This window comes from Narcine bancroftii, chromosome 11, assembly GCF_036971445.1.
Source record: "Narcine bancroftii isolate sNarBan1 chromosome 11, sNarBan1.hap1, whole genome shotgun sequence".
In the NCBI taxonomy this organism is placed as follows: Eukaryota; Metazoa; Chordata; class Chondrichthyes; order Torpediniformes; family Narcinidae; genus Narcine; species Narcine bancroftii.
Genome location: NC_091479.1, coordinates 78,792,211 through 78,820,134, shown reverse-complemented (window position 1 = coordinate 78,820,134; position 27,924 = coordinate 78,792,211). Strand labels below are relative to the sequence as shown.

At 37.0% G+C, this 27,924-nt stretch overlaps 1 protein-coding gene across 13 annotated transcripts in view; it reads right to left on the bottom strand.

Annotated features, from left to right (window-relative positions):
• Positions 1–27,924, bottom strand: part of LOC138745963 (voltage-dependent L-type calcium channel subunit alpha-1C-like) — a 488,237-nt gene that overhangs the window by 144,283 nt on the left and 316,030 nt on the right. For all 13 annotated transcript variants that reach the window (XM_069903575.1, XM_069903576.1, XM_069903581.1 and 10 more), the window contains 4 exons: positions 25,924–26,125; positions 22,470–22,628; positions 15,601–15,711; positions 186–269 (listed from right to left, as the gene is read on the bottom strand). In XM_069903575.1, coding sequence (XP_069759676.1) covers positions 186–269; positions 15,601–15,711; positions 22,470–22,628; positions 25,924–26,125 — 556 coding nt within the window. The remainder of the gene's footprint in view (positions 1–185; positions 270–15,600; positions 15,712–22,469; positions 22,629–25,923; positions 26,126–27,924) is intronic.

Here is a 27,924-nt window from a genome sequence, read left to right as displayed (position 1 = left end):
TTTTTTTTAACAAATGTGTCTGCTCCAACTTGACCTGCGATGATTCCCTAAATGAAGTCTCACCAGTTCCATCAGAGCGCCCGTGTCTTGAAACTCGTAGATTTCAATATCTGACGAGGTGAAATTGGTTAACAAACAAAGAAAAACACACAGGAGTGATCGAGAAGGGTGTTATATATACTCACATTGATCTCACTCAGAATGACGTCTATAATGCTGCCAATTACGATGAGGAAGTCAAAAACATTCCAGGGATCACTAAAGTAACCCTACATGATGCAGGTGGGGAGTGGGGGGGGTGAAAGGCAGGTTAGAAGTTCGTCTTGGACAAGACCTTATATGGCAAATATTTTCACATTCGACAACCTCAAGGCAGCCCAACAACACAGTTTCACACCATTTGTAGCCAATATCCTTAAACAAATTTTTTTAATGATACCAGAAATACAATTATATGATCGAGTTCATGATCTTCTATTGAAATAATCTATTTTACCTTTTTGTTTTACATTTGATACCAAATCATTTGATATAGACCTTTATTTAATCTGCTTCAAGGATGGGCTGATATTTGCCTGATTTTTTTTTTACCCAAAAGGGATTATCATTCTCCGATTAGTTCCTCTACAGCTTGGCTATTGACACTGGAAATTTTCAATACTTGACAAATTTTACAGCATCACATGCAATTTGAAAACAATACATCTTAATGATTCAATTATAATAATTAAGATGTAGCTCTTCTTGAAATATAGTTGGTGTTTTTTAAACTATGCTGTAGGCTCTGAACTGTTAGTCTTTTGTGTCCTAATTTGAAAATAAAATGCAACATTAGGTTATCCACATTGATTAGTACAAAGAATGCTTCATAGTTTTAAGGTGACTTCATTCATCATTTAACAATAGAATATTATATTTTTAGTGAGGTTACTTAAAGATCCTTTTGAAACAAAAATACATGAAAATGCTAATTTCATATGTATAATTTGTATGCATGACTCCCATCCAATTCATTGAGGAGTTATTAACTTTAATCTTGAAATGAAAACATAAATAGTTTGGAGACCAGGGCGTGGGTAATGTTAAAAACAGCATTCTCAGGCACAGCACAGCCAGAGATAGACTTATTTATAGAATGTTAATGAGAAATGAATTCATTCAAGGCCAAGATCTGCTGTGGCAATAGCAGGATGCCATTTGGCAACATTTTGTTTTACTATAGGTCACTACACATCTCATTTTATTAATCTTAGTAAACTTTAGGAGATCTTAAATACATATTACTTAACAAAATTTATAAAAATACCTCTTTAAATCTGAGGGAACATTTTTCAAAAGTCCTGTATTATCTGAATTGACATTGTTAGACTTTAGTAACTATGGTCTGTTTTTTTTCCACAGTTCGACAGCAACTAGTTTCTAAAAATAGCACTTTCTTTTTATTTTTATTCTATTAATAAAGTCAAAGATCCAAATGACCAAAAAATGTTCAGTCATCTTCAAAGATACGTACATCCCCAAACTTTATTGTTTCTGCATCACTTTTAGACTTGCATCATATTCCTTCACAAATCAGGAAAACAAAATACCCGAATTTCACTGTCCATTACGGTTCAATTGCAAATAATGGGTTTGAATATGCCAGGACTCAAGTTACATGATGATCTGCAAATAACACTTCAATCAGTCAAGGCTCTAATGCAAATTATAAGAAAGCATATTAAATTTACCTCAGAGGAAAGATCTTTGCATGGCAAAGTTGTTCTGGAATTTGCAATGCTGGAGTATACTAAACTGGAATCTGGGTTTTAATTGCACTTCTAGCCTCTGAATTTTCCAAATTATACAGTTCTAGTTATCTGCAAGAGCTCAATTATTAATTAAATAAATATGATGCTTAGCAGATCATGTTTACAGGTGGTCAATTATTATTAATTAAATAAAAATGATGCTTAGCAGATCATGTTTACAGGTGGTCAATTATTATTAATTAAATAAATATGATGCTTAGCAGATCATGTTTACAGGTGGTCAATTATTATTAATTAAATAAATATGATGCTTAGCAGATCATGTTTACAGGTGGTCAATTATTATTAATTAAATAAATATGATGCTTAGCAGATCATGTTTACAGGTGGTCAATTATTATTAATTAAATAAATATGATGCTTAGCAGATCATGTTTACAGGTGGTCAATTATTATTAATTAAATAAATATGATGCTTAGCAGATCATGTTTACAGGTGGTCAATTATTATTAATTAAATAAATATGATGCTTAGCAGATCATGTTTACAGGTGGTCAATTATTATTAATTAAATAAATATGATGCTTAGCAGATCATGTTTACAGGTGGTCAATTATTATTAATTAAATAAATATGATGCTTAGCAGATCATGTTTACAGGTGGTCAATTATTATTAATTAAATAAAAATGATGCTTAGCAGATCATGTTTACAGGTGGTCAATTATTATTAATTAAATAAAAATGATGCTTAGCAGATCATGTTTACAGGTGGTCAATTATTATTAATTAAATAAAAATGATGCTTAGCAGATCATGTTTACAGGTGGTCAATTATTATTAATTAAATAAATATGATGCTTAGCAGATCATGTTTACAGGTGGTCAATTATTATTAATTAAATAAATATGATGCTTAGCAGATCATGTTTACAGGTGGTCAATTATTATTAATTAAATAAATATGATGCTTAGCAGATCATGTTTACAGGTGGTCAATTATTATTAATTAAATAAATATGATGCTTAGCAGATCATGTTTACAGGTGGTACTATCAGCTCCACATTTCTAACAACGAGAAGAACGATCTCTTCCAACATGATCAGACAATAATTCTGAGTAAAATAGAATGTGATACACCCACTTTAAACTTTTCCTTGGTCCAATAATTTTTAATTCTGGATGTTGAACATGGTTGGTGGTAGTGCAACATTTGGTTGATTATCACTTGGTGACTTTTATCCCCATTTTAAATTCTTTATTGGTGGGCAAGTTAAGATGTTGTGGCATTGAAAGATGAAAATTAACAATAATAAGTAATGCCATATTTCTCCCCCAGTATTGACAGTCAATTTTTCTTATAAATTTACTTGTATTAGGAACTATTTAGACTGAATCAAATTAATTTTGCTTCAGATACTTATAGCAAATTGTGTTCCAAGTTCCATCTAGTTAGTTGTTTTGGACATTTGGCAAGATAATTCAGGATTACAAAGTTTACATTTACTGTTTATAAAGACCAAAAATTTATCCTCTCTTTCTGTATTCAGATTTGCTCCATGCAAACAGCATTTTTATATTTATTTTTGTGCCAATATCTCAATTCCACTCGCCTTCTCTATATTGCTATCTCAATACTCACTTTCTTTGCAGTTTAGGAAACTTTTGGGATCATTTTGACCCATTAAAATTGTTCATTTACAGGAATAGCATTTAAACTCAGCCAACTGATGTTGTGCCAGACTTCCTTCCCGTAGCCCTGAGGCAAAAAAACCCAGAAATATTACAAGACTTGTGTATGCGGAGAGCAGGCTAAAGGCAGCATGGGGCACAGAGTCCATAGCTGAAAAAGCTGCCAATATGCACTTCTTGGCTCAAACCAGAGGAATGGCTTCAGGTATATTAGATGGCTATCTTCAGAGATGTTCCTCAAAAAAAACTTCAATGGGTTCAGGAAAGGGATTAAAAAGAAGAAATATGGTGGCTCAGAAAGGAGAGTTGTAGTTTCATACAAACGTGTTACACTCGTGTTTTCCTGAACTGTATCAATCAACATCATTTTTTCCATTTATAGGACCAAAAAGTAGTAATATCATTCTTTTAGGAAAAGAGACAGTTCCCCTTTCAATATAAATAAACTAAAAACAATAATACAAATGGCAAAACACAATAGTGCTCTCTGTACAGCCAGGGTTAAAACCCACACCTTATTTTGTTAAATAAATAAAATTGATGCTTTATTAAAGCTTGTACCTGCTGAAATGTTTAATTAGCACAATTTTTAAAACTGGATTTCACTGGTTTAAGGAAAGCAAATGAAACAAATTCATTCATCCACTTTTTTATAATTCTTATCAATGGATAAAACAGGAAATAAAAAGCTGTGGTCAACCACTAAAAATGAACTGATTCAATAAACTGTTCCCAAAGTTAAGAGCTTATCTGCTTTAATTCCTTCCTTTTCTTTCATCACTTGTCCTAACTTCCAGGGGTGATTATGGAGAATCAAAAGATGTTTTGTCCAGGCTCATTTTATGTTAAAAGTTAAAAGTAATGCTTGAATTATAAAACTGATAATTTTAATTAATGTCAGCAAATTCTTCTATTGTCCTTAATATAAAAATAATGATAAAACAGAGTGGAAAGGAAATTAAATTATTAAATACAATTGAAGTGTTATAGTTACACACATTATTTGCAAATATGACACTGCAATATTGAAAACAAAAGTTGATGTTTTTCAAAGTAACAAAACTGAATAGGAATTATTTGTTTCCTTCCAGTATTTCTTTCTTCCAAGATTGGTGTGAAATCAATTCATGGTGTTCTTTCAATATGAAATTATTCATTTACTAAGGGACCAGGTGAGGAATGAAGGAATCTCATTGACTCTCTTTGATTAATTGCAGGTAAGACTACATTAACAGCAGTTCATAGAGAAATAGAACAAAACAGCACAGTACAGGCCCTTCAGCACTCGATGTTGTGCTGACCCATATATTCCTTAAAAAAATACCAAATCCACCTACCCCGTAATCCTCTATTTTTCTTTCATCTATGTGCTTCTCCAAGAATCTCTTAAATGCCCCTAATATTTCAGCCTTCACGATCCCTGGCAAGGTATTTCAGGCACCCACAACTCTCTGTCCTGATGTTTCCCCTAAACTTCCCTCCCTTCATTTTGTACCTATGTCCTTTGGTGATTGCTATTCCTGCCCTGGGAAGCAGGCATTGGCTGTCCACCCTATCTATGCTTCTCATAATCTTGTCGACCTCTATCAAGTCTCCTCTCATCCTTCTGCACTCCAAAGAGAAACGTCCCAGTTCTATAAACCTTGTCTCATAAGACTTGCTTCCCAATCCAGGCAACATCCTGGTAAATCTCCTCTGCACCCTCTCCATAGCTTCCACATCCTTCCTATAATGAGGTGAGAGAACTGAACACAATAAGTGTGGTCTTACCAGAGATTTGTAGAGTTGCAACATGACCTCTCCTGAATTCAATTACCCTATTAATGAAACCCAGCATACCATAGGCCTTCTTCACTATCCTATCAACCTGTGCGGTAACCTTGAAGGATGTATGGGTTTGAACCCCAAGGTTCCTCTGTTCATCCACACTCAAGTAACTGACCATTAACCCTCAAGTCATCTTTGTTTATAGTATGGTAAAGATGAGATAGCTTTTCTCCAGGATCATGAAGCACATTTACATAAATATGTTAGAATAAAAGTTAAGTACATTAAAATATTAATACGCATACAGTTAAAATCTACGGTAAATTATTCACATATATTCTGGGAATTTTATTTGAGCCTGATGACTTGGGGGAAAATTGTACTCAGCCTTCTGGTTAGTCCTTCTAAAATGCATCTCCTCACACTTATCCAGATTGAACTCCATCTGCCGCTTTTCTGCCCAACTCTGCATCCTGTCTAAAACCTCTTGTAACCTTCAACAAACTTCAGCTCAATCCACAACTCCTCCATCCCTCATGTAATCTGCAAACTTACTGACCCATCCTTCTGCCTCTTCATTCAGGTCATTTATAAAAATCACAAAGACCAGGGGTCCAAGAATAGATCCTTGTGGCTCTCCACTAGTCACTGACCTCGAGGCAGAATACTTTCCTTCCACTATTACTCTCTGCTTTCTTCCTGAAAAGCAAATTTTATCCAAAGAGCCAAGGTTCCACTGATCCCATGCCTCATGGAACTTTCTAGTTGAGTCTCTTATGGGGGACCTTGTCAAATTCCTTGCTAAAATCCATGTAGACCATGTGTACTCCCCTACCCTCATCAATTTCTTTTGTTACCTCCTCACAAACTCAATTAGGATCATGAGGCACTACCTTCCCTTCACAAAGCCATTCTGACTGTCCTTGAGTAGACTGTACATCTCCAAATGCTCATAGATCCTATCCTTAAGAATTGTCTCCAATAGTTTGCACACCACTAATTTTATCTATATAATCCATCAAGCAATTCATAAATCCTATTGTTTTACTTAAATTTTGTGAATGGTTCTTCATATATAATTATAATTATAGAAGGACATTCTAATACCTTCATATTCATCAACAAATTGTTAACTTACTGTACATAAATTAGAAGGGATGATTAAACTTTGTTAGAGTGGCATTACTTTTATAACATAATGGTTGTTATTTTTAACATTTACAATGCAAAAGAAAGCAAGTATTTCCCCCACCTGCAATTTAGCTCTACTCCTAAGAAACAGATTGCCTGCAAGATAGCATGGTAATTGACTCTTTCATTTCTGTGACTCCAATTAGTCTGGAGTGAATCAAGAGCAAGCGAATGAATGAAGAGCATGCTTAAAAAAGTGCAATGACATAAATTATTCAAATATTTCATAACTGTTGTTTCAAGTGAACAAAATGTAACCTAATTTAAGAATAAATAGGCCTGTAAAAATAATATGCTAATCAATCTGTGAAGTCAATAGCTAGTGGGTGACAATTTCTGGTTCTGTACTTGACTGAGGAGTATAGTAGAAGGCTTAGCCCTGACGTTCTCACTCCTCAGTCTGTTTTCAAGTTTAAATGTAGTGACTGCCTTCTGCCAATGTCTGACCAAGTCTTCATTTCTAATTATGTTCCTCTGTGGTATCAGTGTTCAATGTGCAAGTGAAAGCTGATCAGGCTGGTTTAGTTAAAAATAGGTATGCCTCTGACAATATTCTTAGAGTGATTTCGCTGATCAACGCTTCACGTCAGCAACCCAATGGTAGTTGCTCTAGATGCTGAAAAAGCTTTTGATCGGGTCAAATGGAATTTTTTATTTAAAGTTTTGGAGAAATAGAAGTTTGCACCCTTTTTTGTTGGTTGGGTGAAGGCATTATATAACAACTCAGTTGCTAGGGTGGCGACAAATGGTCAAATCTCTTTTTTTAAATTATTGCGTTCAACTCGTCAAGGTTGTCTCTTGTCGCTAGCTCTATTTGCGTTGGTCATCGAACCGTTAGCTCAAGCTATTAGGCAGAATGAGAATATTAGAGGTATAAGGATAGCAGATGACAAATATAAGATTAATCTATTTGCTGATGATGTTTTGATATATTTAACTAATCCGGAACAATCTTTAATTTACTTGCAAGAATGTCTAAAACAATATGGTAAATTGTCAGGATATAAAGTGAATTGGGATAAAAGTGAAATATTACCAATTTCTGAGGTAAATTACGATCAGTGTAGACAAATTACTAAATTTAATTGGACTGCTAAAATCAAGTATTTAGGTATGGTGATTTATGTAAATATTCAATCATTGTATAATTTAAATGTGTACCGTTTATGAGAAAGATTAAAGTGGATTTGATTAAGTGGAAGGATTTCGCTTTGTCATTAATAGGCTGAGTAAATTGTATTAAGATGAATATTTTTCCGCGAATTCAGTGTCGACCTATCCTGAACAACTTTGGTGGGAGTCCTGACATTTTTCATATTTGAGAAATCATAGTGAACTGACTTTAGCACTAATATGGCTAAAGAGCTATTATTCCGCAGATGTAGCGTTTAGTGTGTGGTGGTACACCACTGGCCTACTGCAGGGGGAAACCTCTGTACCTGCAGGAGTGTAAGGGGATAGGACAACCCCTGGCTGGCTGTCAATTAGTCAGCCTGAATGGATCAAACCCCACCCGGTCGGGTGTGAGGGATATAAGCCTGTGCCGGCCTCCCGAGGCCTCACTCAGAGTTGCTGCAGCCACAGCCAGCCTGGCTCTGTGGAAGTCTTTGTGGATTAAAGCTTGTTGTACGGTGTTTACCTTGTGTGTGTGTCTGATTCTGGCTAACTGCGTACCACATAGTGATAAGAGTGCATTGCAATATTCAGTATCAAATTTTTAATCTGGGTTGATGATAAGTCTGCAAACTCTGCACAGGTCTCAAATATCTTCTAGAAATTAGTCTGGATGTGCAGTTTGAATCAGATTTTACAGTAGATCTACTGGCATGGTCCCACATGGTCAGGAAGGTTCAGTCTCTCAGTATTCATGGTGAAGTAGTAAAGTAAATTCCACATTGGCTTCATAGGAGAAAACAGAGAATGGTAGTGGATGATTGTTTCTCTGACTGGAGACCTGTGACTAGTGGTGAGACGCAAGAATCAATGTTGGGTCCATTGTTGTTTGTCAACTATATCATGTCAGCAAGTTTTCAAATGACACAAAGATTGAAGGTGAGTGGACACTGAGGAAAGCTTTCAAAGCTTGTCGAGGGATCTTATTAGCTGAAAAAATGGGCTGCAAAATGGCAGCTGGAATTTAATACACAAGTGTAAAATGTTGCATTTTGGAAGGACAAACCAAAGTAGGACATACACGATAAATGGCAGGGCACTGGGAACTATGGTAGAACAGAGGGATCTGTGAATTCAGATACATAATTCCCTGAAAGTGGCATCAAAGGTAGATAGGACTATAAAGAGAGCTTTTGCACATTGCCTTCATAAATTAAGGTATGGAGTACAGGAGTTGGGATATTATGGTAAAGTTGTACAAGACTTTGGTGAGGCCTAATTTGGAGTATTTTGTGTGGTTCTGGTCACCAAACAACAGGAAAGATATCAATAAAATTTATAGATTGCAGAGATTTACTAGGATGTTGCTGCATCTTGGGGAACTGAGTTGTAGGGAAAGGTTAAACAGGTGAGGACTTTATTCCCTGGCACATAGAAGAATGAGGGGAGATTTGATAGAGGTATACAAAATTATGATGGGTATTTCTAGAGTAAATGCAAGTAGGCTTTTTCCACTGAGGTTAGGGAAGACAAAACCCAGAGGACATGGATTAAAAGTTTGGGGGGAACATTAGGGGGAATTTCTTCATACAGAGTGATGGAAGTATAGAATGAGTTGCCAGCTGAAGTGGTGAATGCAGGCTCAATCTTAATATTTAAGAAAACTTTGGAGGGATATGGACTGGGTGCAGGACAGTGGGACTAAGCAGAATAATAGTTTATCACAGACCAGAAGGGCCTGTTTTCTGTGCTGTAATGTTCTACAGTTCTATGTGATAAAAACTAGATGTGATGCATTATTGGAACCACGAGCTCTGCCTCAAGTTCCAAAGCACCTATTGCTTCTCTATCCATTCATGATGAAGCAACAGTCTTATATAAGCCCAGCAAACTAAGAGAAATGATCATCTCCCAATGAACATTTTCAAAATACTTCTCATCTATGATTTCAAAGAAACCTCTGTCAGTGTTAAATTACAGCAAATGGACAAATGAACATTGTCTCTAGAGTGAAACCATGGTCAATCAGAAAAGAACACAGACCATTTAATAACCAATAATCAATCTTTAAATGAAGGATATTCCTCTCACAATTGTATAGCTCAAATATTAAATGTAAAATTATAGTTGCTGTTCACCATCAACTTTATCAAATACAAAGACATTCATGATTTACTTTAACACCTGCAAGTAGATGCTGAAAATTTAATGCTGCAGATGCTGGAATCTTGAGCAGACAAAGAATTACTGGAGGAACTTTGAAGGTACCAGCAGCATCCATGGGTAGAAATGATCAGCTAACATTGAGTCAAAACTCCTTAGCAAGACGAAGATAGAATTTAAATATATAAAGGGAGAAAATTGCTGAGGGAGGGGCCCCAGATGTGACAGTTTAGAACAGAAGATATGGGACATGGAGATGCAGGTAAAGTGAAAAACCATGAGGAAGGGGTTAGAGAAAGAGAAGGGAGAGAGAGAATAAGTACAGTAGGACAAGAGTGCAATCAAATGATGATAGGGGTTTCCTAAAATTAGAAAAGTCAATGTTTATGCTGTTAGGTTTAAGGTTGCCCTGTAGGAATATTTTTTTTTGTTTAAGTTTAAGCTTTCCCTGATAATGGATGAGGGGGTTTAAAATGATTGGCTCAGGAAACTCAAGCTTAGCCTCACAAACAGAGTGTAGGCGTTCAGCAAAGTGGTCACCCTATCAACATTTTGTCTCACCGATGGAGAGGAGGCCACACAGAGTATACTGAATGCAGTAGATTCGGGTGGACTATGTGCACGTAAAGGTCTGTTTGTGGCCACGGATGGCAGTGAGGGAGGAGCTAGAGGGACAAATTTTGCACTTTGGTTGCAGTGGGAAATGCCTAAAGGAGTGGAAGATTGGGTGGGGAGAGAAGAGCAGACTAGGGATTCTCCAAGAAACTTCCTGCCAATAACAGAGGGGAAGAAGTGGCCGGGAGTGGGATCATGCTGAAGTTGGCGCTAGTGTGGGAGGATTATTTGAAAGATACAGAGTCTGGTGAGATGGAAAGTGTGAACCAGAGGGTATCTGTCCTTGTTCTGGTTGGGGGAGGGGGAGCTGGGGAACAAGTAGGGCAGAAGTACAAGAAATGGCGTAGCTTTAAAGAAGTAAGTGGGATCCATGTTTATGAAGAAAGAGAACGTTTTGGATGTCCTGGAGTGGAAGGCCTCGTCCTGGGAACAGATTCAGCAGAGGTAGAGGGACTGTAAGAAAAGGATGGCATCCTTACAAGGAAGAGGATGGGAAGAGGAATAATTCAGGTAGCTGTGAGTGTTGGTTGATTTATAATAGATATTGGTGGATAGTTTGTCATATGAGCTAGGTCCAGTCAGGACAATCCACCATTGAAAGGGTAAGACTAAATGTAAACTTGAACAACACATTATACTCCTCCTTGACAACCTTAAACCTAATGGTATGGACATTGATTTTTTTCTTCTTTTAGGTAACCATCTACCTCCATCAGATCACACTGTTTCCATCTCTTCTTTACCTACTCCTAAACAGTATTTATTTATCTCTCAATCTATCTTTTCTTTCCCTACACCCCCTTTCTGAATGGTTTATCCCTCTACCTGTCTCTCCACCTCCCCCACCTTCTGTCTCTTATCACCTCTGTGGCCTTTCCCCCCAGCTTCTTTCCCTCTTTATATAGGTAAATACATCTATTCTATCTTGGTCATAAAGGATTTTGACTCAAAATGTTGACTGACCATTTCTACCTATGGATGTTGTCTGACCTGCTGAGCTCCTCCAAGTAATTCTTTATCTGATCTAAATGCATGAGACCTTCCCCTGACCAAAAAATACTTACTCTTGATGTAACAATCTGACTTAACCACCTTAATATAAAATTATACAATAAAATTTGTATATAATCTACCTTATTTGTGAATAGATATCTAATCTCCCACATACATCAAAACAGAAAAGCAATTAAGACAAAATTAAAATAAATAAATTTAGAGCTTTTATTTTAAAAAGCCTCAAGCTATTTCTTAAAGTGCTGGTTAGCTCAACACCTGATGGAACCATTTAGAAGTTGTACATCTTATGTTTAGCCCTTTTTACCTGATATCTGGCATCCTACAATTTATATAGGGCACCAATTTGCTTTTTTAGCACTTTTATTTTTGAAATTTCATTATGGGCTCAAGAGGCAAATGACAGTCATTCAGCAGGAAAACCCTTCAGCCCATTAAGTCCAAGCCAACTATCAAAATGTTACAGGCTTCACAAGCAAATTTCAGTCAGCATTCTAGGATTGAACCAGAGCCATTGGAGCATTGAGGTGGCTGTGATGGTCCCAAATGGCTGGATAGGTGTTTTACAAGAGTAATTATGAGACAGTTGTTTGGAAAGTATTTGTTTTGGGGAGGAAGAAACCCATACTCTGTTTTAATCAGGTGACATCAAATAAAATTAACACAAGGATGGATATCATTCATGTTAAATCTAAAAATTCAGTGAACAAAGAGATCTGCAATGGATCTATGAATGAATTTACTGCCTGATCTCTGAACATCGTTTAAGTACATCACAGAGTGGAAATTGTTTCAGATAATTTCATACATTGGAATTCGTTCTATTTTTTATTTCTTTAAATTGATCAAAGGGGATTTTTATGACTTATGCTACAAATCTATAATCTCCCATGCTCAACTTTTTGCCCTGCATACATGTCTCATTAGATATAGGACGTGAATTATGCCATTTAGCCCATCACGTCTGCACCATCATTCGAATCACAGCTGATATATTTTTCTTCTCAACCCCATTCTCCTGATAATCTTTGACACCCTTACTAATCAAGACTCCACCAATCTCCTCTTTAAATATACCCAGTGACGGCCTCCACAGCTATTTGTGGCAACAAATTCCACAGATTTACCACCCTTTGGCTTAAGAAATTTCTCCTCACCTCGGTCTTCAAGGAATGTCCTTTTTTATTTTGAGGCTGTCCCCTCTGGTCTTTCAGCCCTTTCAAGCATCCTTCTGAACTCCTGCGCGTACTGGTCCAGAGCCATTAAATTCTCTTTGTACACCAACCCTCTCATCCCCAGAAACATTCTACTAAAACTGTTCTCAACTCTCTCCCACCCCAAACATGCCCATTCTTAGATATGAGGCCCAAAACTGCTCACCAATAATGACCAAAATTCATATTTTCAAAGTACACAGAAAACATTATTTAATGAACACAAAACATGTTACAAAACAGACTCAACTTTAAATCTGTTTCCACAACTCTCTTTACTTCCATAATATACTGTAAACTTCCTTATTTTGTTGATAAGATTTTTCCATCATGCCTATATGCACTTTTGTGCAAGATTAGAAATAATGTGTTTTTCCTCAGATTTATCCCCCTCAATGAAAGTATGATTTCCAAATTTATCTTTGTGAAGAATGTATTATTTTAGTTATGATCAACTTTTTTTCAAGCCTTAATAAGTCATTTTGGAAGTGTTGCCATATTTCTTCCTAATAGTCACAATTTTTATGCTGGGATTAACTGTGGTTCAGTATTTAAAATCCCTTTAATGATTTTCCCATGAGGCAGAAGCAGATCTGTAGCTGGTCTAAAAATTGCATGCTAAATTTGGAGTGCAATACCTAATTAAAAATAGCTAAATTTAAAAATTAAAAACTGAACGTGTCGGAGGTTTGATCTGGAGTTTGGACTGCCAAATGTTTAGATTGGAGTCTGAGGTGTTGCAGAGACTGCAAGAGCACTGGAGGCGAATCCACATCCACTCGGTCAGTGACTCCAGAAATAACTCCCTTACAGCCGACTAAAGCAAATTTTGTGTAATATTGCACCAGTTTTATTTTCTATCCTCCCCTAAACAAATAAAGGAATCTTGAAATATATTCATCCTCAATATTTATGGAGAGCAGAAGAATATTGTGTATTAATTGCAAACATCTGCCTCATAATAATAGCCAGACTTTACTATTTGCTCTGCAGACAGGGCTTCACAAAATTTACATTTATGAGCCAGAAAAAAAGTTAATAAACAGGGCCAATAATTTGTTCTGAATTTAATATATGCCAATTTCCACAGCTTTAACAGGTGTTTTGGAAATTACATTCTTGTTTTGTTGGAAAAAGACATTTTTCAGTGGTCTTCGTAGCCAGAAAAGCTGATGAGATTTTAAAAATTAATACAATGTCTCTTAATATCTGCTGTTGTTGTGCTAGTGACCTACATATCATAGCAAATGGAGGAACTATTTTCAGAGGTCAGTGTATGGCATGTAGGACAGCATAAAAAAGGACTGTTCAAGACTTTGATTATTCCTTTAAATATGACATTTACTCTATCTAGTCCATGAAACTATCAAAATAATCAAGTTAATTGCATTTGGTCATTTATATTTTTTAACATATTCCAGCATGTGTTCATTAACTCTTCCCACTTTTCTTGCCACCCAACATATACTTACTTACAAGGGATCATTTTCACTTGCTAATTAACCTACCAATCAACACATCTGTGGGATGTGGGGAGGAAAAAAACTGGATCAACAGGAGAAACTCACATGGAACAAGGAGAATGTGAAAATTCTATAAAGATAGCACCTGAGGTCAGGATCTAACCCAGGTGGCTGGAGTTGTCAGATAACAATACTATTGCTGAGCCACTGAGTTGTCCTTTGTGAAACTGGGTGAATTGGAGTTCTTCACACCAATTTTAAACCATTTCTTTCATTAGAATCCAAATTCATAAGCTCTAATCAACTCTATATTTTTGTTGATAATTTACAGTTAACCATTGCCACTGTACATTGTAGATATAACTTTAATCTACATGCCAGTGAAAACAGGATAGTGAAATCATCTGAGATGTTTTAAAAATTTTGACATTGAGCATGGAACGGGCCTTTCCAGCCCACAAGCCTGTGCCGGCCAAATACACCAATGGACCTACAAAGCCCGTATGCTTTTAGAGGACGAGAGGAAACCGGAGCACTCGGAGGAAAGTCACGCAATGATGGGGAGAATGTACAAACTCCTTACTGGGTCACTGGCACTGAAATAGCGTTGCTTTAACCACTACACTATTCTGGCTATCAGTTTCACTATTTACCAAGAAGATGGAAAACTTAACCTGATCTTATGGGCAAACAAGAAAAGATGTCGGTGATAAGGAGCACAGCTCTCCTTTAACTTTATGCTCCGTTGAGTGCAATGGGAATCGACAAATATTTTAATTGGAGACTTCTACAAGAATGCCAATAGTTGTTTCAAAAAGTGGAAAGGTCCAAAAATATACTTTCCTTTCTTCTGGAGAATTAGATTAGCACAACTTTTGTAGATTTCCAAAATGAACACCCTCCACTGTGATGATCACTCGTACTCGTACTTCCTCCTGCAATTTATTGAATACCGTTTCCCCAGTCCTAGGCTGTGGCTTTCTGTGATTTAACATTCAGCTCAATCCACTGGGCAGCTACGAAGTCTTGCTGCTTTTAAATGATTTCAGAAGCAGAGGAGTTGGTCCCTAATTTTCATGCTCCCAGGTTTGGAATGATTTGCCTTAGCTTTTACCGAGCTGCATCCTGACCCAAGTTAAAATGAAGGGAAACATTTAGTTAGGAGTCTATGACAGGAAGTGACTAAAACCAAGTTTACTTCTTTAAAACTATTGAGCCAGCAGTCTTTGATGTGTGTAAATCCTGTTGTGTAGCAGTTTATAGCTTAATAATCTCTCTGGATAGGAAATAAAGATGTGGGAAGTTTATCATTTAATAAATCATTGGTTAAGAGCAAATTATTTGATTTTATCCAATGGCACCAATGTACAAACTCTGAATATGGAAACCTTTGGGGTACAGGGTGTTGAATCAGGTCATTGCAATCTTAGCACTAATAAGCCGCATGATGTTGTGAAGGTGCAAAGTTTATGCAACTGTGCACAATCTGTTCGATGGTGTTCTAGAAGGTGCATTAGTTCCTACAGGAAATTGAATGATAATTAAAGATTAATCAATGGATTAGTTAGACAAGATAGTATGTAAATTTGTGGATTATTTCTGTTCACAATACATACTCTGGGCTTGAAAGCGATCAACTTCAAAATCATTTCAACTGTGAAGAGTCCGGTGAAAAGCATATTGAGGACATCCATTGCTTGACCAAAATTCATCGATTGGCCATGGTGCTGCACAAAATGAAAACATACAATTACATCATCATATTATCATTGAAGAAATTACACTTAAAAAGACTTTGATTTACTTTGGGACCCATGAGTTTCATTCCTTCAGGTACTTATTAAATAAGCATTATTATGTGAAAAAGAGATTATACTTCATTATTATGTGAAAAAGAGATTATACTTCATTTAACAAAATAACTTTTGATCTGCCTTGTTTTAAGAGTTGCACTGCCATCGGATTAAATATGAAAGAACCAATGTAAAATTCTGATCAAGTGAATTAATATTAAAGTTGCCTGAAAAAGAGTAGCCTGGGAGTTAGGCTAACCCTTGATAATTTAATCTTTACAATACTCTACACTGAAAAACAATTATTTACTACGATTTTCTGCTTTTTCTCCTTAAACCTCCCTGTCAAGGTAAACATGATGAAGGACCCATCCCACCCTGGATGCTCTCTCCTCTCATCAGAGAGAATGTTCAAGAATGAGAAATGATGCACCAATTGGATAAAACAGTTTCTTCCCTGCAGCCATCAGGATACTGAATGAATCCCACAACAGTGCTCTCACACTGCCTTTTTCATTGTAGCTCCATGAACTATAACTGGCTTTTGCCCTGCTACTTTGTATGGCTATGTTGAGTCACACTACAGAGACGAGGTGGAGAATCGCATGTCATGGTGCGAGAATAACGACCTGAGTCTCAATTTAGATAAGACAATGTGGATTTCAGGAGGACCAGGGACGGCCACCCTCCACTCACATCAATAACTGTAGTGGAGAGAGTAGAGAGCATAAAGTTCCACTTAAGTAGTGACCCATCCTGGACACACAATGTCTCCTCTCTTGTCAGGAAGGCGCAACAGCAACTGCACTTCCTGAGAAGACTTTGAGGCAGACAAGTCTACTGGCCACCATCCTGTTGTCTTTATACAGGCGCTCTATAGAGAGCATCCTGGCCAGCTGCATCATAGTATGGTAAGGTTGCTGTTGAACATTGGATCAGATATCAATCCAGAGGACCAAAAGAGTAGCAGAGAGGGTTTCCCTCCCAACCAACTGGGATGGTTGCCGAAAAAGGGCTCCCAAAATTGTTAAAGACCCCTGCCGCACTGCACAGCGCATCACATTGGGAAAGAGATACAGAACCATCAGAGCCAGAACCACTTTCTTCCCAGGGGCAGTGAAAGTGCTGAATGACTTATGATCTGCTCAAAGAGCTTGTACAACCCCTGTGAAAGTCTACTATTTATAAACTATTTATTTTTATATGCCCTGTATATACATTGCTTGTAAATATGTGTGCTATGTTGATAAATGTGTTTGCATGCTTTTACTCTACAAGTTTCATCCAGTTGAATTTTAAAATTGTATGAGAATAATAAACTTGAACTATATGAATGTTAGTAATAACTTGTTAGACTGTTCATAGCCTTTTTCCTATACCAGTTAAAAACTTGAACTTCAACAGCCAGTAGTTGCTAATTCCTTTCATTGACCTTTCCTTAACGAGTAAAGATGTACACTTGATACAATGTGTTCTTTGGAATTAGACATACAGAACAAATGGAGATTATTCAGCCTCTTGATCTAATTGCATGTCAGAGCAAACTCCCTCCATTTGGTTCAGCTCCACAATTCCTCGTTACTGCCAAATAAAGTCAAATCTATCATTTTAAAAAATGTCCATTATTCCAGCAGTCATAACATTTCAGATCTCTACCTTTTCAGGTCAAAATTGCTTCATGATTTTAAACATCTGGTCCAGCTGCTACTAATTATCCAGTAGAATGAACAGTTCCTTGTTATTTAAAAGTATAGTCTGAATGAAAGATAGTCTGATACCATGTTTTGCAAACGTTCTCATTTAAACAACAACGGCTTGTGTGAGCCAGTGAAATACAAGTGCCATCCATCAACCCAGAATTTATGAATTGAAAAATTAAATCTATTTTTTCTTTCGACGGATATTGCATTCTGGCATTTTTGTTTGTTCAGAAAAATATATTTTGTGTTGCAGAATGCAAGTAACATTATTCAGAAAATGTATGGCTCCTGATTTAGAAAGCATGCTTTAATTGGCAAATAGCCAAATTATCAGTCTTGTGGCCTATTTAGTGGCATTCAAAGTAAAGAAAGTGTGGATTCAAATCGCACTCAAAAGATCCTTTTTATTTGCCCCTGTGCTCTGCAGTTTTACATTTATAATCAAACAATTCACAAGTAATTAACGTGCACAGACCAGATTTTATTCAAGGTTATTTCTATACATTTTGGTTTTACCATGTAGAAATTACAGCACTTTTTATACAGAGTTCCCTCATTTCAGGACACCATAATGCTTGGGACATTTGGCTTCACAGGTTTTTTGAGTACTGTGATAGATTATGTTGTGTTTATCCAAATACTGGAGCTCTGCTCATGCTAGACAGGCCGGCTCCAAGAGCCTTTGCAAAAGCTTTGGAGGGTGTCCAAGAGACTTCACTAATGGATTGTTGTTTACAAAAATGCGACAGATGAAAGAACTCATTGGAGCCACAGGCTGTCAAGAATGGAACTTGCTGTTCTAAGAGGGCCATGTGGTTTTGAAAGCAGAGAGAAAAAGAGGCTATCTCTCTGAGTGAGTGTGTGTGTGTGTGTGTGTGTGTGTGTGTGTGTGTGTGTGTGTGTGTGTGTGTGTGTGTGTGTGTGTGTGAGTGAGAGAGAGAGAGAGAGAAAGAGAGAGAAAATTCAGTTCTGCAGTTTTACAGTCAACAGCAGCAGCTGGGAATGAAACAGGACAAGCTGGAAAGCTTGTGGAAAATCCCATTTGGAAGATGGGTTGTGAGTGCTTAGTTCAGCCTGGTCAAAGCCCCTGTGGTTTATGCAAGAGAAGAGGACTGTACTCAGGTATGTTTAATTGCTTCATTGACACAGCTATAAGAGAGCTAGGCTTGCTTCTAAATTTTAATCATTTTTGGAGTCTGTAGTTGCCATATTTCAACATGAGGACCAGAGGTGTGCCAATGAAAGTCAAAGAAGCCATGATGAGACTGAAAAGCAAGAATAAGACAGCAAGAGATATTTCCCAAACCTTAAGATTAACAATATCAACTGTCTGGAACATCATTAAGAAGAAAAAGTGTACCAGTGAGCTCAGTAATCGCAAAGGGACCGGTATTCCAAGGAAGAGATCCACTGCTGAAGCCAAAATAAATTTCATCATAATGAAGAAAAATACACTAAAGTATGTCCAACAGATCAGAAACACTCTTCAGGATGCAGGTGTGGATATGTCAAGGACTACTGTCCGCAGAAGACTTCATGAACAAAAATATAGAGGCTAAACTGCAAGATGCAAACCATGGCAAAAGTGGTATGCTTTGGATCTTGGGCAATTTGCTCTGATACAGGTTCATCTTGGTCTCATCTGTCCACAAGACCTTTTTCCAGAATTCTGCAGGCTCTTTTAAATACTTCTTGGCAAACTGTAATTTGGCCATCCTATTACTGTGGCTAACTAGTGATCTGCATCTTGCAATGTAGCCTCTGTTTTTTCAGTTTATGAGTTCTTCTGCAAACTGGTCTCCATCTGGAGGCTGGCTACAAGTGTGGAGGAAAAACAAACTTACCTTTCATGGAGCAACCCGAAAAGGCTGCTCCTGCCTTGAATTCATTTTGCGTGGCGCCTCATCGTGTACTCCAGAGCCAATGGAGGTGGGACAACTGGTTCCATAGTGCCACCCGTCATAAATACATGGCAGAGCAATGGCATCCTTCCCTGCCCATAATCCCGCATGAAGCTGGAACCACTCTGTGTTTCCCAGAACTGTTCCAGATGTGTGGGGTATTATGGGTAGGGAAGATGACCATTGCTCTGCCATGTTTTGAGCCACAGAGAGAGGCCCCAAAGGCCGAAGTGGCCCGGTGAGGAGCCGGAGCAGCTGGCGGGGCTGTCACAGCCTGCACTGGCCACCCTCTGATGGTCCCCGCCATTCACCCATGCCCTGATGGCCACCACCGATGGCCCTTGACCTGACGGTCCCCGCTTGCTGCCTCTCCCCTGACAGAACCTTCCAGCCACTCCCTGCCCTGACAGCCCCTGCCAGCCACCCCCTGCGATGAGGGGGTCATGAAGGTAGACGGGTGAGTGGGTGGGAGAGAGAGGGAAGTGGGTTGCTGGCTGACAGCGTCATCGCGATGTCATCAGCCCACCCCTAACCAGCCACTTGCAACAGCTGTACATTTATGTTTGGTGGCAGAGTGCAGTGCTCTGCTGATTATACTTCCCTGAGAGGGATTGTAGTTGACACCTTGGAGCCGGCCATGGCATATTCATAGTTTCCCAATGTAAGGGCAGAGAATCTCTGCCTTTATAGTCGGGCTTTTTCACTGCATGGAAGGGCCTATTGACACGTCAACATCTTCTTCCTGAAGAGTGTTTCTGATCTGTTGGACAGGCATTTAGGGATTTGTCTTTATTCTGATGAGAATTCTTCTGTCATCAGGAGTGGAGACTTTCCTTGGCTCTTCTTAATGATGTTCCAAATCGTTGATTTTACCATTCCTGAGGTTTGGGTGATGTCTCTACTATTTTATTCTTGTTTTTCAGTCTCAATGGCTTCTTGACTTTCATGGCATAACTCTGGTCCTCATGTTGAAAAATGGCAACAACAAACTCCAAAGGGTATCAAAAGCTTAGAAGCAAGCCTAGCTCTCATATACCTGCACCAATATACCTGACACCTGAGAAGCCAAGTGTCCTAAACAACATGGTGCTCTGAAATGGGAGAAACTATGCATAAAAAGTGCTGTCATTCCTACACGTTCAAACCAAAAGAACACAATTAACCTTGAATAAACCTGGAATGTGCATTTTAATCATATACGAATTGCTTGATTACAAATTTAAAACTGTGGAGCACAGGGGCAAATAAAGGGAAAAAAAAGTGTATTTGTCCCAAACATTATAGGGACACTGTGATTGAACTACAGTGGAGAGTAAATTCATATGAAAATAACAATCACTGCTAAAACAATAAACTTATTCATAAACTAGAAACAGTGAATTGATTGTAGAGTAGGTAGATACAAGTTATCACCATAGAGCTATGCCTGGGCACAATACAATGAAAAAAAAAATCAATTGGTAAAAATTGTGTTGTAAGTTCATGGGCATCAACACACAGGCTCTTTTGTTAGTGTGAGTTTTTCAGTGCCCAATTTTCCCTGCACGCACAAGATCTTTTATGTTTAGTTAATAACACGAACCTCATCAATAAAATGTTGACCATAGTTCAGGTCAACATTTCAAGCGAACTCAAATTTACAGTGAGCGCATTCACAAATAACTTTGTTATTCCATTACCAAATGAAGTACTTAATATATATTGCTTGCCTGTTTCTTACACAGACGCTTGCGATGAAGGAATAGATCCTTCCACTCTAGTTTAGTTGGTTCTGTGGAGGCCAATGAGGCAATGTGGAAAATACATACTCTTTCACATATGGTCCACATATGTGGAAAGAGGTGCCTGGGAATGGTATATGTTTTATTTGGCAATGCACCCCTATAATCCTGCCTATGCAGGGCTTCTGGATGCTCCTGGTGAATGGATTTGAACTTCTCAATGATATCCCGAGTTTACTTTCCACATTAGCAATCATGGATAGAGAAGAAGGTTGCAGTTAGTGAAGAAGGTATGGATTGTGAGAAAGGTAGTGGTAAATGTTAAAAGATACATCTGAATGTAGACCAGTTGGAAATTTGGAAGGAGAAATGGAAGATGGAGTTTAATCTAGTCAAGTGCAAGATGATGCATTTTGCTAGGTCAAATGGGAAAGGTAGACAGTTCGGTAATTGGCAAGACCCTTTGGAGCATTTATGTACGGATGGATCTTGGGATACCAGCCTCTAGCTCTCTGAAAGTGGCAACATGGGTGGGTAGGGGGGTAAATGTTGGGTATGACATATGGGACATTGCTTATAAAATTTGGCAAGCCATGTTACAGCTGTATAAAACATTAGTTTACTTCATTTTAAGTAATTTGTGCAGTTCTGGTCACTGATTTACAGTAAGGAAGCTTTCTAGAGTATAGAAGAAGTTCACAAGAATATTCCCTAAAATTAGAGAATGTTATCTATAAAGGTCAGGTTAGACAAATTTGGATTGTTTCCTTTGAGGTAGAGATCAGAGTTCCCCCCCAACACCCCCTAGGGTAGGAATGTCAAATACTATGAAAGGTATAGAGAGGGAAAGTTTGAAAGAGATGTGCAAACCAAGATTTTTTAATTCAGTTGTAGGGATCTGGAACACACTGCCAGAGGAGGTGGTATAAATACAATAGTAACTGTTAAGAGGCATTTAGACAGGCACATGCATAAGCAGGGAATAAATGGATACAAAAATTATTCTGGTAGATGGGATTAGTTCTATTGACATCATGGTCAATGTGGAAATAGTAGACCACAGCATCTATTTTTGTGGTGTAAGGTTCTAAGATCTATGAGCAAGAGGTTCCCAAGATTAATTCAGGATGTTGCATTTCTTCAAGGAGACTTTGTATATCCTTGAACATTTTCCTCAGTCTGGTTGGTAACTTTTTCCAATGACAGAGTTTGTAATAGAGTGTCTATTTGGGGGATCTGGTATTAGGCATGCAAATGGATAGAACTATTCCAGTATGTTGCTCAAATTCTCCATTTGTGGATTCCTTGCAAATGCAGCAAAATACTATTTACACAGAGGCAAATGAATTTCTATATTTTCTTTCTCCTACCTGCATGGCCAAGCAGATAGTGTTTAACAGGATGAGGACAAACATCAGGTATTCGAAGTATGTGGAATTAACCACATACCACACTTTGTATTGATAGGGATTCTTTGGGATATAACGACGTAGAGGCCGAGCCTTGAGGGCATATTCCACACACTGCCGCTGTAAGTGACAGAAAAGGCATAATTTTACCTAGCAACGAACATCATGTTCAATAAATAAACTACATTTCTTTTGATATTTTATAAAAATCAATCTTGTCTTATTTGTGAGAAATATTTTCAAACAATTTTCAAATCATTGTGTACAAAATTGAAAGACACCAACCTTTATTTTAAATATTATATTTTAAACTCTATCTGTGCAATATAATCATTCATCTGGCATGAAAAGATGAATACTTAAACATTGACTAATCCTTGAAATGTGGTAAAGCCTTGAAATTCATTTACTGTGTTAAGTTGTATTTTTTTAAATTTTGTTTTACAATCAAAGAACTACAGAGATTTATTGCACTTTCAGGAATTACAGAACAAAAGACACTGCCTTACTTTCGTGCATGAGTATTTTTATTCTTTTCATTTATAGTAATGTTTTGTAAGATGGTTATAATATGAACATTTGCACTATGAAGCTGTCTCAAAACACCATATTTCATGACTTGTTTGTGACAATAAGTTCTGATTCTAATTTATTCAACAGTATTTGCCTGTTTGGCCCAATGGAAATGTTCCACAGTTCGTGATCCACACAAGTCTCCTTCAACTCTACTACATCTAAACGCAGATCCTGTATTTCCTTCCCCATGCAGTTCTGACCTTTCCTTTAAATTCATCTGTTATTTCCTTCAGTTATTCTACATTTGAAATTAGTGTTGTCTACCTTAACTTTAAGATTCCAAATTCTGGATATTTACAATGGAAATGTCAACATAGAATTTTTCAATGCAACTGAGATGCAGTGCGGATGTCCCTTGTTAGTTTTACACGAGGCCCACACATCTGAAATTCAACTGTGCCCAAAGCATAAAACATGTTGTGAGCAGAATGAAAATATGTAAAAAAAACCTTCTCATCATTTCTCACTCTTGTGCATGTGGTGATAGACGATGAAATATGTTAACAGCAGTTTGTGGCTGTGGAGATGTGTTTAATGGGGAAAATTAGGAGATCTAGAAAAAGCCATCTTCAGAAACATCAATGCCCAACTTCTCACTAGTGATTGGTTTCATTATAGAAATAATTTTCACTCTAATTGTGTAATGCTCAGTGGCTCCTATGTATGAATCTCATTAGACATGCATATGCAGAGCATATCCAACCACATTTAGAATTTGGGTTTTTGATTAAAGTCTGTCTGAGTTCTCCAAGTATACTATAATCAAAGCTCTTCATCATTTGAAAGATTATTTTAATTTTGAAGGTAGCATGTGGTTTTTAATATTTTGTATTTTTCTATTAAAAAGATCTTCATCTTGTTCAATGTTTCTTGACAGTGCCAACCTCTCACATTTGATTTTTTTTTGGAAAATATTTTTGCAGTTTCCCAGTGCTTCTGTGAGGTTTAGTCAATCTCCTATATATAATTTTAACTTAATGGGATAGAACCTTTTAATTAGGGGCACAAAAACATATACAATTTAGACTAACAGAGAAATATTAAAGTTGAAGATGCTGGAATGTTGAGTGAACAAAAGACTGGAGGGACAGAGTGGATCAGGCAGCGTCCATAAATGGAAATGGTCATCATCATTTCAGTCAACCCAATGTTGACTGGCCATTTCTACCCATGGATGTTGCCAAACCTGCTGAGTTCCTCCATCTTCTCTTTGTTCCTTCCATACAGTCTGTTCGTTATGGAACAGCCTGATGGTCACTTTAAGTGGCACTGATGGAAATTAAATGTACTTAAGAGGGAAATTTTTCACACTGTCCATAAATAATTCTAAATTCTAAATTTAAAATTTTTAAAAATTAAAAAAACTATTCCTTTGATAAATGGTATGTTTATTTGAAATTAATTGTTTATTATCACATCTCCCAAGAAACATTGAAAAACTTGTGTTCTGCCATCTAGACAAGTAAACTCATATCAAAAGTTATGCAATTGTAAAAACATAAATTTGCAAAAGTGCAAAGTATAGTGTTATATAAACAAAATTCAGGGTATAGAGAAAAGTACATTTAGAAACAATGCCAGCTCATAATCTATTACTAGTGAAAAGATGTATTTAAAACATGGTTACACTGGAAAGAAACTGTCCTTGAATCTGGAGGCTTCCAATTATGGGCTCTCTAATTTGGATTTTTTTTAAATGATTTATGAAAGTGTGGTCTAATGATGTTTTTCTCCTCAACCCTATTTACTGATTTCCAAGAAATATTTGTCTTTTTCACTCCTGGTACAAAATGGTTGTGTGACAGATTATATTTTATTTTATATTGTATATAGATATGTTTTAAAGGAGATAAATTGTGGGTTTTTTTTTAGTTTCAAAGATACAAACACTTCACAACACAGATCTCATTTGAAATGTGAGAGCTCTTCTCAATCCTGAAGTGGTTGATCAGAAGGAATCAGTTTGTGTCCAACGAGCAACAAATCTCTTTCTCTCTGAAAACCAACAAGAACCTTCCTGAGTGGTAACCATTTACCTTTCAAGCACCAAAGCCTGGTGAAGATTTATAAGTGTTAAATTCTGTGCACAGTATAAGAACTGCTTGATACCAGTGAACTTGGAGGAGTGAGAAGTGAGATTGGACAGTGAATCAAAGAACTTATCTGAACTTACACACACATGTGCTTAGAAGTAGAAGGAGGTTAAGTTAGGTTAATAGTAATAAGTTAGAGTTTGATCCTGTTTTCATGTTTAAAGATAATTAAAAGCAATTATTTTTAAGTAACCATTTGTTTTGGTGAATTTCTATAGCTGCTGGGTTTTGGGGTCCTCTGGGCCTGTCACAGTAGCCCTTATGTTTATCAATATTGAATTTATTAGCTCATTTATACATCCATTGTGCTTGTGTGGATCTTAGCTAGAACAGTCCAAAAGTATTCTGTGCTTGTGGCCACTCTACTCAAACAGTTAAAGTGGAGGTCTATTGAAGGCAAATCCAGTTAAGAGAGAAGGATTTTCTTAGATGGCAATTCACTTAAGGTCATCACATTTATCACCAAGTAGCAAATTCATTTTTATATTTTGAATGATATTGGATCATTATTTTCCACCATTTAGATTAGATGTATTTATTTCAGACCACCTAACAGCCTCCAATCCATGCGTTTTCGGGGAGAAATTACAACATAATGCCAATTTACTTTAAAAAAATTCACCACAAATATTTGAACAGTAGTAAGTTAATTGTCAATGCCACTTGTCAATATTTTTTTTAGTAAATAAAAGACAAAATTCACTGAAATTTGTGGTTCCAATTTCTGCTTATATATTTAAGTTCACCTGATTTTTGTCCAGCTCACAGTTTTTGTATTCTTGCTCTCCCTGTTCCTGAAATGTGACAATGACGAAACCAACGAAGATGTTCATCATGAAGAAGGCAATAACAATTATGTAGATGATGAAAAAGATGGATATCTCAACTCTGTAGTTGTAAATTGGACCAGTATCCTCTGTATGAGAATCAATAGCTCGATAAAGCAACCTATGCACATAAGATGCGAAGAAAGAAAAATGTTTTAAATTGTAACAATACAAATTTTATTATAATGTATCATTTTATATTCTTCAAACTTTTTTGAATTCATGCCAAAATAGAAATAGTATTTTATACTTCATATTGCTGGAGGAGGGGCGGTGTAGAGGTGAGGAATAGGGGAGCAGGGGACAGAGTGGCAGACATCTTACGGAAGGCACTCAACATTTCCCTTCTTTACTTTGGCACCTCAGTAGATTTTGAAACTATAAATTACTGTTGGATCCAAAACTTACAGATTGATATTTATTGCACTTTAGTTGGGAATGAATTGTCATTGACAGTTAAACAAGAAAATCAACAGATACTGGGGTCAAGTGTGTTGGAGAAACTTATGTGACCTACATCATATTCATGTATTAACATTGATAGTTGCTGGTTGATACTGTATTATTCTGTGATTCAGCAGTATATTCCAAGATATAAATGCACATTAAATGTGGTGCTGCATTTTCTACAGGAAATATGAGGTAAGGGGAAATTACTGTCAGATTGGAGGATCCAAGAATATGTTCCCACAAATGTGAATGCAAGGGGCCTTAAGTGGAATGAAAACTAAAATGCTGTTAAAACTCTGCAGGTCACGAAGTAAGTGTGGGTAGAGAAATAGTCAGTTTTGCAGGTCTTTAACTCTTTGTCGGAACAAGCTAATTTTCAGTAGAAAAGAAGATGGGGCGGGATGATAGAGCAAAGGAAATATCTCTAATAAAAAGTTGTAAATAATAATGTTAGGCTTAAGGACAGGAATATTCTTTAGAGACCACTAAGATTCCACCTGGGCACCCTAGTGAGTGAATGGCATCTAGGGGGTGAGCCCGAGACACCAGGATTCACTGCTGAACCCTCTGGGGGTGTCGTGGGTCTATCAGCGAAACATTGAGGAAGGAGGGTGCCCACTTGATAACCCAGAAGATGCTACCACTCACTTGGCTACCCTACAGAGTCCTGGCAGCAAGTCTCAGGAGAGCAATAAAGGATATTAACACCGAGTCTTACATAACATACCTAAATAATGTAGAAAAATAGAATATGAAAGTAAATTAGCAAAGAACATTAAAATTCATTTTCTGAAACTATACAAAAAGAGAGAAATTTAAATGCTTGTCTCTTAAAAGCTAAAATGATGGATTAATAATGGGACAAATGAAGGATCAGAGATGTTCAATGTGTAATTTGAATCTTTCTTAGTATGAGAGACCCCACAGTTCTCTGGAGAATAAAACCAAAAGTATTTTGCTTCGCTTCCATCTGGAATTGTTCTCCTCTATCCTACTCTGACACTATGCTATCCCAAACACTCCAACAAAGGGAAACATACATACATGCATTCTAATAAGCATTGTAAGAATTTTGTATTTTTTCAATTAAGTTACCTCTCAATGAACATAGAACAATATAGCACAAGAACAGGCCCTTTGGCCCATGTGTCTGTGCAAACATGATGTTCAAATCAACCTTGCTCATAGGTATCCCTCCATTTCCTTCATATTCATGTGTCTATCTATAAGTCTCTTAAATGCTATTATGTGTCTGCTTCCTCCACTACTCCTGGTAGCCATTCTAAGCATTTACTGCTCTGCCTAAAATATTTACCTTGTGCATCTCATTTAAACATCCTCCTCCTCACCTTAAATGCATGTCCTCTGGTATGTGACTCTATTGCACTGGGAGAAAGATGAAAACTATCCACCCTAACAATGCTTCTTGTGATTTTAAACACCTCTGTCTGGTTGCCGCTCAGCCTCTTC